Source organism: Leptodactylus fuscus, chromosome 2 (assembly GCF_031893055.1).
Source record: "Leptodactylus fuscus isolate aLepFus1 chromosome 2, aLepFus1.hap2, whole genome shotgun sequence".
Lineage (NCBI taxonomy): Eukaryota > Metazoa > Chordata > Amphibia > Anura > Leptodactylidae > Leptodactylus > Leptodactylus fuscus.
This window is the reverse complement of record NC_134266.1, coordinates 136,885,323-136,898,779: the sequence shown is the minus strand read 5'-3', so window position 1 is coordinate 136,898,779 and position 13,457 is coordinate 136,885,323. Positions and strand designations below refer to the sequence as shown.

At 42.4% G+C, this 13,457-nt stretch overlaps 1 protein-coding gene across 1 annotated transcript; it reads left to right on the top strand.

The window, feature by feature from the left end:
* The first annotated feature begins 45 nt into the window (after positions 1–45).
* TMEM234 (transmembrane protein 234) lies at positions 46–8,277 on the top strand. Its single transcript, XM_075264726.1, has 4 exons — positions 46–306; positions 3,987–4,053; positions 4,135–4,227; positions 7,120–8,277. Exons 1-4 carry the CDS (start codon positions 139–141, stop codon positions 7,188–7,190), a joined length of 399 nt encoding a protein of 132 aa, XP_075120827.1. The 5' UTR covers positions 46–138; the 3' UTR covers positions 7,191–8,277.
* Positions 8,278–13,457: the final 5,180 nt, after the last annotated feature.

Here is a 13,457-nt window from a genome sequence, read left to right as displayed (position 1 = left end):
CTCTCTATGATACTTTCACCGGAAGTTTTCTCACCATCTGGTAAAGAGGCAGAAGGGTTATTTATGATCGCCATTTTCTTGTAGCCCCGTCACATGTATAGTGTACCGGCTATGATAGCATATAGATTATAGACCCCAATGTCTCCGTCTATAGGAGATGTGTTATCTCTCCTTTTTGTGTCCATACTCTGGGGAGTCACTAATCCTTTCCTGAGAAGAGGAGCAGAAGGGGTTGAACGTGTGAAAGTGGAGGGGAGAGTACGGAGACTGCTGTATGAGGCAAAGTTCCTGATCTCTAACTACAGGGTGAGAGACACCTTGGCAACTACAAGATGTCTTATTGATACAAATAATAATAATGAGGTGTCTCTTTTAGGCTAAAGTCCTTTGTTGTAAAGCTTCCTTTTATTTTGTTTTTACTGCTGCCCTTTTATAGTTTCCTTTTTATGCTCCTTTATAAAATAGGGGAAAGTCATGAATCCATTGTAAAATGTTACTCTAGATAAGCTATGCCCACATTCCCTTACCAAAAAAGTAGAGTGAGGAGACTTGTGAAAATGCCTTCAAAATGATGAGACACATGATTCTTGTGCATACGCCATAAAACTAAAAAACTAAAGAAACAAAAAAACGTGTAATTAGAAGAAAGTATGTGTAAAATGCTTGATAAATACTCCATAATATTTCCAGCATAAAGTGATCTATTCTGGACCATTGTATCGTGAAACCACACATTACAATACTTGGCTGGAGGTTTCAACAACATGGCCATTTCAGTGGTAGAGCTATGTATAAGGCCTGGTCCACATCTGCGTTCGGTATTCCGTTCTGGGAGTCTGCATGGGAACCCCTGAACGGAATGCTGAACACATTGACAAGCGGTGAGTTTATGAAAGCACACGGACCCTGTAGACTATAATGGGGGTCCGTGTGTTTTTTGTGTGCTGTCTGCACAAGTGATGCGAAGAGGAAAGTAGTTCATGAACTACTTTCCCCTCCGCATGATTTGTGCGGAAAACGCACAGACCCCATTATAGTCTATGGGGTCCGTGTGCTTTCAGTGCTCACTGCTTGTCAGTGCATTCAGTATTCCATTCAAGGGTTCCCCATGCAGACTCCCCGAATGGAATACTGAATGCATATGTGAACCAGGCCTTAGTGAAGTGCATTCACTGATTGACTGACTAGTAGCATATGTTCATGGTTTCCATAAATATTGTTTATCTACTGACCAGGGAAGAAAGTATCTACAAAGATTGTTTTTCACTCTGGAGGAATTGTCTTGTCCTGTTTTATGCACATAGCTTATTGATTTCAACAGGTACTGTGTAATGCTTCATTTCTCCTGTGGTGGCACTGCAGTGAAATTAAACACTTTCTGCCAGGTGTCCTCCAGATCATGGCTGACTACCAGAGTTACCTGGGTTTTCCAGTAAAAAAAAAATAAATATTTTTTTATTTATTTATTTTTTTAAAAAAAAGGTCTGTTAGTTCTATTAATAGGTTAATAACCAGATACCTTTAGGCTAAGGCCCCACTGGGCGGAAACGCAGCGCTGCGGGAAGAACTGCAGCGTGAACGCATTGTGGTTCTTTATGCATCAATTTCAACAGAAAGTTCACTGAGTTTTCCTCCGCGGAACTTTCTGTTACAATTATATCTATATGTATCAATGTCAAAGACAGAAGCACTATGGAGTAAAATAGAAAATCTTTATTTATAAATACATATAAAATTAACAATGTACAAACATGTAGAGACAGGGGACCAATGCTTCAATAATGTCTGGTGGCAAATAGTTAAATGTGTTGAAAATGCACAATTAACTATTTGCCACCTCTGACACTCCTTTCCACCACCCCCCACCCCATTTCCAAAGCTAGCCTTCCCACTACACCCTTAACAGACATTTTTAGACTCCTAGTTCTAACTTGGTAACCTTTTCCTTTGGCTGTAATATTGTAATCACCTCCATGTATCATCATTACAGTCACACAGAGAAAGCTCCAGGACAACACTGAATTTTTCCAGCTTTTTTGACATTTGGTAAATAAATATAAATATGTGTATATATATATTGTGGGAAACCGCTCAGGTAGCTGCCCGGTAGCAGTGCAGGTAGCAGGGACACAGACACTTGGTTGCACACAAGTTCAGGCTTTATTCATTTGCAGTGCATTAATTGCCTTTGCAAAGGCACACATAAACAAAACAAAACCTTCTCGGCAGAGAACTAAACTAAACACAAGTAAACTTTTCCCTGTCTATACAGAAGCCTGGCTACCAGTCTCCCACCTTGGCAACAACAACGGGTGGCACAGTACCTGCTTTGTATGTTTGGTGTGAACAGTTCAGCTCTGTCAGTGTGGTGCCACACTTCCCAGTCTTCACACACAGACTATATCATATATATAATTTATATGCAAACATACAGTACAGACCAAAAGTTTGAACACACCTTCTCATTCAAAGAGTTTTCTGTATTTCCATAACTATGAAAATTGTAGATTCACACTGAAGGCATCAAAACTATGAATTAACACATGTGGAATTATATACTTAACAAAAAAGTTAGAAACAACTGAAAATATGTCTTATATTCTAGGTTCTTCAAAGCAGCCACTTTTTACTTTGATTACTGCTTTGCACACTCTTGGCATTCTCTTAATGAGCTTCAAGAGGTAGTCACCTGAAATGGTCTTCCAACAGTCTTGAAGGAGTTCCGAGAGATGCTTAGCACTTGTTGGCCCTTTTGCCTTCACTCTGCGGTCTAGCTCACCCCAAACAATTTCGATTGGGTTCAGGTCTGGTGACTGTGGAGGCCAGGTCATCTGGTGTAGCACCCCATCACTCTCCTTCTTGGTCAAATAGCTCTTACACAGCCTGGAGGTGTGTTTGGGACCATTGTCCTGTTGAAAAATAAATGATGGCCCAACTAAACGCAAACCGGATGGAATAGTATGCCGCTGCAAGATGCTGTTGTAGCCATGCTGGTTCAGTATGCCTTCAATTTAGAATAAATCCCCAACAATGTCACCAACAAAGCACCCCCATACTATCACACCTCCTCCTTCATGCTTCACGGTGGGAACCAGGCATGTAGAGTCCATCCATTCACCTTTTCTGCGTCACACAAAGACACAGTGGTTGGAACCAAATATCTCAAATTTGGACTCATCAGACCAAGGCACAGATTTCCACTGGTCTAATGTCCATCCCTTGTGTTCTTTAGCCCAAACAAGTCTCTTCTGTTTGTTACCTGTCCTTAGCAGTGGTTTTCTAGCAGCTATTTTACCATGAAGGCCTGCGTCGGCACAAAGTCTCCTCTTAACAGTTGTTGTAGAGATGTGTCTTCTGCTAGAACTCTGTGTGGCATTGACCTGTCTCTAATCTGAGATGCTGTTAACCTGTGATTTCTGAGGCTGGTGACTCGGATGAACTTATCCTCTGCAGCAGAGGTGACTCAAACCTAGAATATAAGACATATTTTCAGTTGTTTCACACTTTTTTGTTAAGTATATAATTCCACATGTGTTAATTCATAGTTTTGATGCCTTCAGTGTGAATCTACAATTTTCATAGTCATGGAAATACAGAAAACTCTTTGAATGAGAAGGTGTGTCCAAACTTTTTGTCTGTACTGTACATACATAAATGGTATAATATGCTCCACAGTGGCCCAAGCACAGTATAATATGGATTGCGCATTCACAGTCCATATTATTTGACGCTACATAATTCTTTGGAGAAGCCAGCTGGCACAAACTCTTTGGGGCTTATAGTTAAATTATTAATTTATCCTGTACAACCCCTTTAATGTCAAAGAGACCCCTCTAACAATTAGAGCTTGTCCACAGAAGAGAACCCCTATAACTAGCATGATGGAAGGAGCAGTGACCTGCTGAAGCTTAAAGAAAACATTACAGAAAGTTATGTAGCTCTTAATATAATATATAGTCATGTATACTATTATTCTTTCATTTCAGTATGTGGTCCCGTTTTTGCTGAACCAGAGTGGGTCATTGGTTTTCTACCTTACGTTAGCCTCAACAGGTATGCGGTAGAATATGTTCTGCATAGTCTTCAGCACAGTATTAAGTACAAGCTTACGTCTGTTTGATTACTGTTTTGTAGATTTGTCGTTGGCTGTTCCTGTATGCAATTCTCTGGCACTAGTTTTTACAATAGTAACAGGAAAGATCCTTGGGGAAGACATTGGAGGACTGGGTAAGATACTGCAGTCATTTCTGTTATAGTACCGGTTTTGTATAGACAAATATTGTCGCAAAGCTGTTGCATCATATCTTTTCATTTTATTTCCTGTATATGTTTTATTTCAGGCTTGTTGTGTTTAAAGATTAAATGATTTCAACACCTGAAAGTTGTTTTACTGCCTGGCCAAAAAAAAAAGTTGCGTTGTGCAACAAGGTACCGTTCCACCCCTGATATAATTATGAACTGTTCATGACAGGAATTTGCATATATTCTTGAATATATATAATTGAGCTGTAGTCTGTCAAGTGCAGATCATAATTAAAGGTGTGAAGCGATGTCTACCAACGGAAGAGCTACCAGAGGAAGAGATGTTAGTGCCTTCAAGAAGGGACAAGTCAATGGATTGCATCAGGCCAACAAATCGACCAAGGAGATAGCCGAAGTGACTGGTATCGGACAGAGAATTGTTCAGCGTATCATACGAGCATGGCGACATGGTGGAGAACCCCCCTCCAACCGTGGAAAGTGTGGGCATAAGACTATACTCAAAACTCGAGGTCGTAGGTTCCTAAAGCGACTGGTGAAAAATAACTGCCGGAAAACCACCTTTGAGCTCACACAGATGTTCAACTCGACGGAGCGACACATTTCGGAGCAAACAATGCGACGAGAACTCAAAGAAATGGGTCTGAACAGTTGTGTCGCCACACGAAAGCCATTGGTGACAGAGACCAACAGACGTCGGCGCCTGTCATTTGCAAGAGACCACAAGGATTGGACGCTAGAGCAGTGGAGAAAGGTCATGTGGTCAGATGAATCACATTTCACATTGTTCCAGACTGATGGTCGTGTCCGGGTGCGATGAGAAGCACACGAAACACTGGAATGTGCTGGAAAGGAACCTGTGCTGTCACTCGCCACCCCCAACGAATCTGCGTAACCTGGGCTCCCTGACACTCGAGAATTGGATCAAAATCCCTGAGTCTACACTACAGAACATTATAGACTCCATGCCGAAACGGATGCGTGCTGTTATTCGTGCTCATGGTGGCCCAACTAAATATTAACACTCGCGACTTTTTTTTTTGGCTAGGCAGTTGTACTGCAGTCATTTCTGTTATAGTACCGGTTTTGTATAGACAAATATTGCATCATATCTTTTCATCTTATTTCCTGCATATGTTTTATTTCAGTCTTTTATTTCAGTGTTTAAAGATTAAATGATTTCAACACCTGAAAGTATTTCAGATTATTATTCAGTTTTGTTCTTATGCATTTCACTCATCTGTATTGTCTTGTGATAACATTAGTGATTGAAGGGTTGCATATGACTTGCTGTAGGGAAGAGACCAGGAACTGGCAGAAAACCACTGGGGCAAGCATTTGATAAAGATATATATTATTAGAACTATTAGCCAGCACCTTTAGCAATAATCTTTTTAGGTTATAATACGAGCATATCACAAATATGTATGTGTGTGTGTATATATATATATATATATATATATAAAATGTGTGTGTGTGTGTGTGTGTGTGTGTATATATATATATATATATATATATATATATATATATATATATATAAAATACCGTATTTTTCGGACTATAAGACGCACCTAGGTTTTAGAGGAGGAAAATAGGGGAAAAAATTGTAAAATATTTAATATATGGGAGTTGTAGTTTTGCAACAGCTGCAAGGCCAGATTGACAGGTGACCCTGCAGCTGTACGGGGACGCATAGAGAGTTTTCTTTTTGCAGGGCCAGATGTACTTTTTACTTATACCATTTTGGGGAATGTCTATTGCTTAGATCACCTTGTATTGAAAAAAAACCCCGGCGGTTTAGCACTTGTGAATTTGACGTTCACCGTACAGGAAAACTATTAGTAGACCGGGCATTTTCGGACACAAGAATACCTAATGTGTATGCGTTTGACATATGATTTTCTACTTTTATATATATATTCTAGGGAAAGGAGGTGATTTAGAACTTTTATTTCATTGTTTTATTATATATTTTTAAAGCTTTTTTTTTTTTTTTTTCTTTTTTTTACTATTTTATTCCCCTCCGGGGGGCTTGAACTTGCAGTCACTTGATTGCAGTTCCCATAGACGTCAATACAACTGTATTGCCGTCTATGGGACATTCTGAATATTACTATTACGGCTGGTCATAGACCCAGCCGCAATACTAATATAGCATTGACAGGCCTGGGAGCCTTCATTAGGCTCCCGGCTGTCACCCGAACAGGTCGGCTCCTGCGATATCGCCGCGCAGGAGCCGGCTTGCAACTTTACAGGTATGGGGCCGGTGGGGACCGGCCCCGGGGGAGAAGGGGCCACCAATACAGACCCGGCATCCGCTGTAATAGAGAGGCGGATGCCGGCGAGGGATAGACGCCGACACAGGTGCTGGGGCCTGAGACATCGCTGCGCTCCTCTGCCCTGCATGAAGCCAGCAGCGGGGGTACGGAGGAGTGGAATAGCATCGCTCCTGCCGCTGCTGGCTTCATGCAGGGCAGAGGAGCGCAGCGATGTCTCAGGCCCCAGCACCTGTGCCAGCGTCTATCCCTCGCCGGCATCCGCCTCTCTAGTACAGCGGATGACGGGCGGCCACATTCGGACTATAAGACGCACCCTTCTTCTCCCCCCAAATTTTGGGGAAAAAAAGTGCGTCTTATAGTCCGAAAAATACGGTATATATATATATATATATATATATATATATATATATATATATTCTTTTGCTGTACAGGAATCAAATTCAGATTTGTCTGTGTGTGGGGGAAAAAAAAAACCTTAGAATTTTACCAATAGAGGCACGGATTAATATTCATTTATTTCTTGCTTTGATTTCATTCTTAAATTACTCCTTATGTTTTCTTTTGTTCGTATTTTCAATAGGAGCTGTTCTTGGATTGCTTCTTACTACACTGGGTATTTCAATCTGTGTGGGAAGTTCTGTCAGAGATTGAGGCATCTTGCCTCCTACCAGAAAAAAAAAATTGGAGACAATAACGACAGTGGATTGATACGATGAGTGAAAATTGAAGCAAAGAAAAAGGATAATACTCACTCGCTCACGGTTTTCATGAAATAAGTTGCTTGCCACCTGTATTCCTTCTATAGGGCTTTGCCCGGACGACATATGCTCTCTCGGTTCAGAGCGATACACATGGAAAATCACCAATAAAAGCAAATCCAGCAAAGGCCACGGTGGATATATTGGAAAATCTTCTTCTTTATTAATTACATCCTCTTAATAAAACGCAATGGTACAAACAGGGCAATCATGATGCGTCAATGGATTGATGCCTGGATGTAAAGCACATAAATAAGACATCAGTGTTACAACTTAGTAGAGAAGGTAGGGCTGCAGTAATAGTCAGCAAGAAAATAAAGGAATACATATAGAATATGTACATCTTCTCTTTAATTTAGATGGATCAAGCACTTGGATTGCCAGAGAAACACATTTTTATGTTTAATCAATTTTTATTGTAAATGTTTTCAGTAAACGGGAAAGGAAAACAGGCAATATAACGGTGTGAACAGAAGCTTATAACCTCACAAAAGAAACTGAAGCATAAAACCTCCATGGGTGGATAGAATATGTACCAACAGATCCACGTATGCTTGACAAAAAAAGAAAAATATATTAAAAAAACCCATAAGGTCGGTGAGGCCTGGTTCACATCTGCGACAGTAATCCGTTCACGGAGTCCGCATGGGGACTCCCCCCCCGAATGGACTACAGAACACATTGGCAAGCGGTGTGCAGTGAAAGCACACAGACACCATAGACTATAAGGAGGGAATAGATAAAGGACAAGAAAGGGAAAGAGAAATAGCAGGGCCATGAGGCCAACTTCCTGAGGGCAGGGGGGACAAAGGAACAGTTCTAAATCAAGAGAAAACATCAGAATACTCAGAGGACTGCTGGAACAGAAACACATTTTAATTCCCTTCAATTTTTATGAGAGAGGCTTTCCTAGAAATGTGAGGACACATTGCAGCTCTAGCTGAATGCCACTGTAAGATCATGTCTATTGATGTCATGTAGTGTCTTATACGCTTAGATATAAAATAATATTTTTTTTCAATAAAATTTGGAAATGGAAGAGTATTCCATTTATTGTAATCAAACTAAGTGAACTAATAATTGATAGTATTTGATATGCAAACTGTATTTGACAAATGTGGATTAACGTGAGATTATTCTCTAATAATTTTACTTAAAGGGAGTTTATCATTGGCTCCAGTGATTTTTTTTTTTTTTTATTAAGTATATATTTGCATATCCTTTAGAAAGGCTATTCTAGACATACCTTTTATTCATTAATCCTCCCAGCCGGTTTTTTGAATTAGGCTGTTTATATTGATATGCTAATTAGCCACCACGGACCACCAGATGTTCACGGAGCACTGTCTGCTGTGTGTAAACTGGGGGAGGTGAGAGCGGGGAAGGCTGCTGCTGACTCATCAACCTTCCCTGCGCTCACCTCTCCCTGTTTACACATATCACACAGTGCTCCGTGAACATCTGATGGTCCGTGGTGGCTAATTTGCATATCAATATAAGCAGCCTAATTCAAAAAACGACAGGGAGGATTAATGAATAAAAGGTATGTCTAGAATAGCCTTTCTAAAGATATGCAAATATATACTTAGTTAAAAAAAAATCACTAGAGCCAATGATAGAATCCCTTTAAATTGCTTAAACACGTAGGAATATCGTTAAGAAAGGCTATTCTTCTCCTACCTTTAGAAGTCTTCTCCACGCCGCTGTTTGGTAGATATCCCGGTTTTCTTCTGGCATGCCACTCTGCCACATCTTCTTCCGATGGCTCCTTCTGGATTTAAATGTCACACATGCGCAGTTGGCTCTGTCTGCTCAGTCTGTGACATTTTCTTGTGGCCGCTTACATGTGTACTGCGTGCACTGTACTGCGCATGACTGTGGCCATTTTCTTGTGGTTGCTTACATGAGTGTATTGCATGCACAGTACGTTTGTGTAAGTGGCCACAAGAAAATAGCCGCAGACGTGTGCAGTTGGCTCTACCATCGGTAGAAGTAGTGGCGGAGAGCCATGCCAGAAGAAGATGAGGCATCCGCTACAGACTTTTCTTGCAGCACTGGGGGCGTCCCCTGTGCTGTGAGAGAACTCATTTCCATACTGAAGAAAACCAGGATATCTACCAAACGGCAGTGCAGAGAAGACTTCTAAAGGTAGGAGAAGAATAGCCTTTCTTAAGGCTATTCTTACGTGTTAGTCTTAAAAAATGGGATTCTAATGATAGAATTCCTTTAAAGGGGCTCTATCAGCAAAATTCTGCTAATAGAGCCCCACATATGCGTGAATAGCCTTTAAAAAGGCTATTCAGCACCACGGACCACCAGATGTTCACGGAGCACTGTCTGCTGTGTGTAAACTGGGGGAGGTGAGAGCTGGGAAGGCTGCTGCTGACTCATCAACCTTCCCTGCGCTCACCTCTCCCTGTTTACACATATCACACAGGCTATTCAAAAGGCTATTCAGGCACCGTAAATGTTACATTTAATCCCGGTCCCGTTTTTAAATAAAAGTATTAAAACATATATGCAAAACTTACCTGAACGTGCACCATGGGCGGGGATAAAGGATGCAACGTCAGTTTCGGGCACGCCTGCCTCTTCTGTCTTCTTGGAGCGACGCCCTCTGGTTCCGTGTCTTCCGGCTTCTTCTCTTTAAATCCCGCGCCTGCATAGTAGCGCTTCCCTCTGAAGCGCTGCTGCGCAGGCTCACTCGCCATTTTACTTAATGGCAGTTTGCGAGTGAGCCTGTGCAGCAGTGCTTCGGAGGGAAGCGCTAATATGCAGGCGCGGGATTTAAAGAGAAGAAGCCGGAAGACACGGAACCAGAGGGCGTCGCTCCAAGAAGACAGAAGAGGCAGACGTGCCCGAAGCTGACGTCGCATCCTTTATCCCCGCCCAGGGTGCACGTTCAGGTAAGTTTTGCATATAAAGAAATAACATAAACTCCTATCACTAGCCACTGATGATGATTAGACAGGCTTCTGTCACACAGTTACTGTATAATGAAGAACGTAGGAAGCCATCCTCCTAAAATATATACCGTATTTTTCGGACTATAAGACGCACTTTTTTTCCCCAAAATTTTGGGGGAAAAGAAGGGTGCGTCTTATAGTCTGAAGGTGGCGCCTGGCATCCGCTGTAATAGAGAGGCGGAAGCCGGTAAGTGATAGACGCCATTACAGGTGCCGGGGCCTGAGACATCGCTGCGCTCCTCTGCCATGCATGAAGCCAGCAGCGGCAGGGGCTCCTCCGTGCCCCCGCCGCTGGCTTCATGCAGGGCAGAGGATCGTAGCGATGTCTCAGGCCCCGGCGTCTATCCCTCCCCGGCATCCGCCTCTCTAGTACAGCGGATGCCGGGTCAGTATCCGTGGCCCCTTCTCCCCCGGGGCCGGTCCCCACCGGCCCCGTACCTGTAAAGTTGCAGGCCGGCTCCTGCGCGGCGATATCGCAGGAGCCGACCTGTTCGGGTGACAGCCGGGAGCCTAATGAGGCTCCCCGGCCTGTCACGGCTATATTAGTATTGCGGCTGGTCTCTATGACCAGCCGTAATACTAATAGACAGAATGTCCCATAGACGGCAATACAGTTGTATTGCCGTCTATGGGACTTGCGATCAAGTGACCGCAAGTTCAAGCCCCCGGGGGGGAATAAAATAGTAAAAAAAAAAAAAAAGCTTTAAAAATATGAAATAAATAAAAGTTCTAAATCACCTCCTGTTTTTTTTTCAATACAAGGTGATCTAAGCAATAGATATCCCCCAAAATGGTATAACTAAAAATTACAGCTGGCCCCGCAAAAAAAAACGCTCTATGCATCCCCGTACAGCTGCATGGTCACCTGTCAATGTGGCCTTGCAGCTGTTGCAAAACTACAACTCCCATATATTAAATATTTTACCAGTTTTTGCTTCAAAATTTTTTTTCCCTATTTTCCTCCTCTAAAACCTAGGTGCGTCTTATAGTCCGAAAAATACGGTACTTATTGTTTCTTAGATTATTTAGGAGAATATAGAGAGAAGGATAACTACACCAGCAGACAAAGATAGCACTGTCTGGAGCTAACCATGGGATGCTGTGCTCAGGTATCACAGGATATCACTGCTGAAGCCCAATCACAGGTCTTAGCGGTGACCGCAGGTGCATAAGATCACCGAGAAGGCCGAGAGAGAGTGTCGGACTCCACGAGGAGGCCCAAAAAATGTAAGGGAAGATGAGTATGAATGATTTTCTTTTTTTCACCTCCCTTGGGCCTCCAAATACTCTGGAATCTAAAGAGATCTGAGCCACCCAAAATGAATCCTGAGAAGTTTAACCATTTCTAGTGGAGGACATTCACAAAAACAGCTAATTTGCATATGGATTAAAAGATTTTCTCAGCAGCAAGTCTGCACTTTCAGACAATAAAGGTCTATTGACTATGTCACTTACCAGCTCTACAAACACATATAAGTGGTTTAGAAGCGATATTAGTGATGGGACACTTACTTTAAATTCTTTTACAAGTCATATAATTTTTCTGAAGAGCATGAATGTAATAGTAAATATCTTTGGTATTTTAAATGTATTCCATTGCAAAAGCCAGGAGGAAAACATTTCCCATTATTGATGCCATTGTTCCATCATGTCCACTAACCTGGCTTCGAGCTCTTGGCATAACTTGGGCGTCTTTGGAAAAATGTTCTGCACTTTAAGCTGTTATTGGATGTAGTTAGATCGAGATTGTGGTCCAACCTTTTCCAAATTTCAATCCAGGAACTTTGACAAAAGTAAAACATATAAAAAAGAACATGTACAGGAACATTCCATTAATTCTTCACTAGAGATGAGTGAACAGTAAAATATTCGATATTCGTTTCGAATAGCCGCTCAATATTCGACTATTCGATCGAATATCGAACCCCATTATAGTCTATGGGGGAAATGCTTCGTTTCAGGGGATCCCACCATTCGACTCAGGAGGGTCACCAAGTCCACTATGACACCTCAGCAAATGATGCCAACACCTCTGCAATGCAACTGGGACAGCAGGGGAAGCATACCTGGGGGCATCTAACAAGCCCAAGTCACTGTTTTACCCCAACATCACAGCCTATCAACTACACACTTTCCACACTCAAAAAAACCTCAATCAAAATGGGAAAATACCTGGGAACCTTCTTTCTTCTCCAAATGGACAGAAACCCAAATTTAAGTAAAGAAACATTAACAAGCACCCCTTTAAATCACGTTGCCCATGACAACCACAGATGGAATAGGCAATGGGAAATCCATCAGTACCCACCCTGAACTGTCATTGTGGATGTGCGTGTGATGTGGTAAGACCTTCCAAAATTCACATTTATGGCCCTTAACGTGAGCCCTTCCAAATTAAGTTACAGGCCCTTAAGCTGAGCTACCAGCAGAGATTGAGGCCCTTTACGTGACTTCAGCCTTTTACCTGCAGAGTTTTAGGCCCTTTAACTTAGTTCAGCCTTGCACTAGCAGAGATTTGTTGGTCCTTTGGGTAAGTTGAGCCTTTAAACAGCAGAGATTTAGTTTTTGGCCCTTAGAGTGAGTAGAGCCTTTAAATAGCAGTACTTTTGGCCCCTGGAGTGAGTAAAGCCTTGCACCAGCAGTATTTTTGGCCCTTGGCGTGAGTAGAGCCTTTAAAAAGTAGTGCTTTTGGCCCCTGGAGTGAGTAGAGCCTTGCACCAGCAGTGTTTTTGGCCCTTGGAGTGAGTAGAGCCTTTAAAAAGCAGTGTTTTGGGCCCTTGGAGTGAGTAGAGCCTTTAAAATGCAGTGCTTTTGGCCCCTGGAGTGAGTAGAGCCTTGCACCAGCAGTGTTTTTGGCCCTTGGCATGAGTAGAGCCTTTAAAAAGGAGTGCTTTTGGCCCCTGGAGTGAGTAGAGCCTTGCACCAGCAGTGTTTTTGGCCCTTGGAGTGAGTAGAGCCTTTAAAAAGCAGTGCTTTTGGCCCTTGGAGTGAGTAGAGCCTTGCACCAGCAGTGTTTTTGGCCCTTGGCGTGAGTAGAGCCTTTGAAAAGCAGCGCTTTTGGCCCTTGGAGTGAGTAGAGCCTTTACAAAGCAGTGCTTTTGGCCCTTGGAGTGAGTAGAGACTCTAACCAGCAGAGTTTGGGGGAATCAGGGTGGATTGAGACTCTAACCAGCAGAGTTGGGGGAATCAGGGTG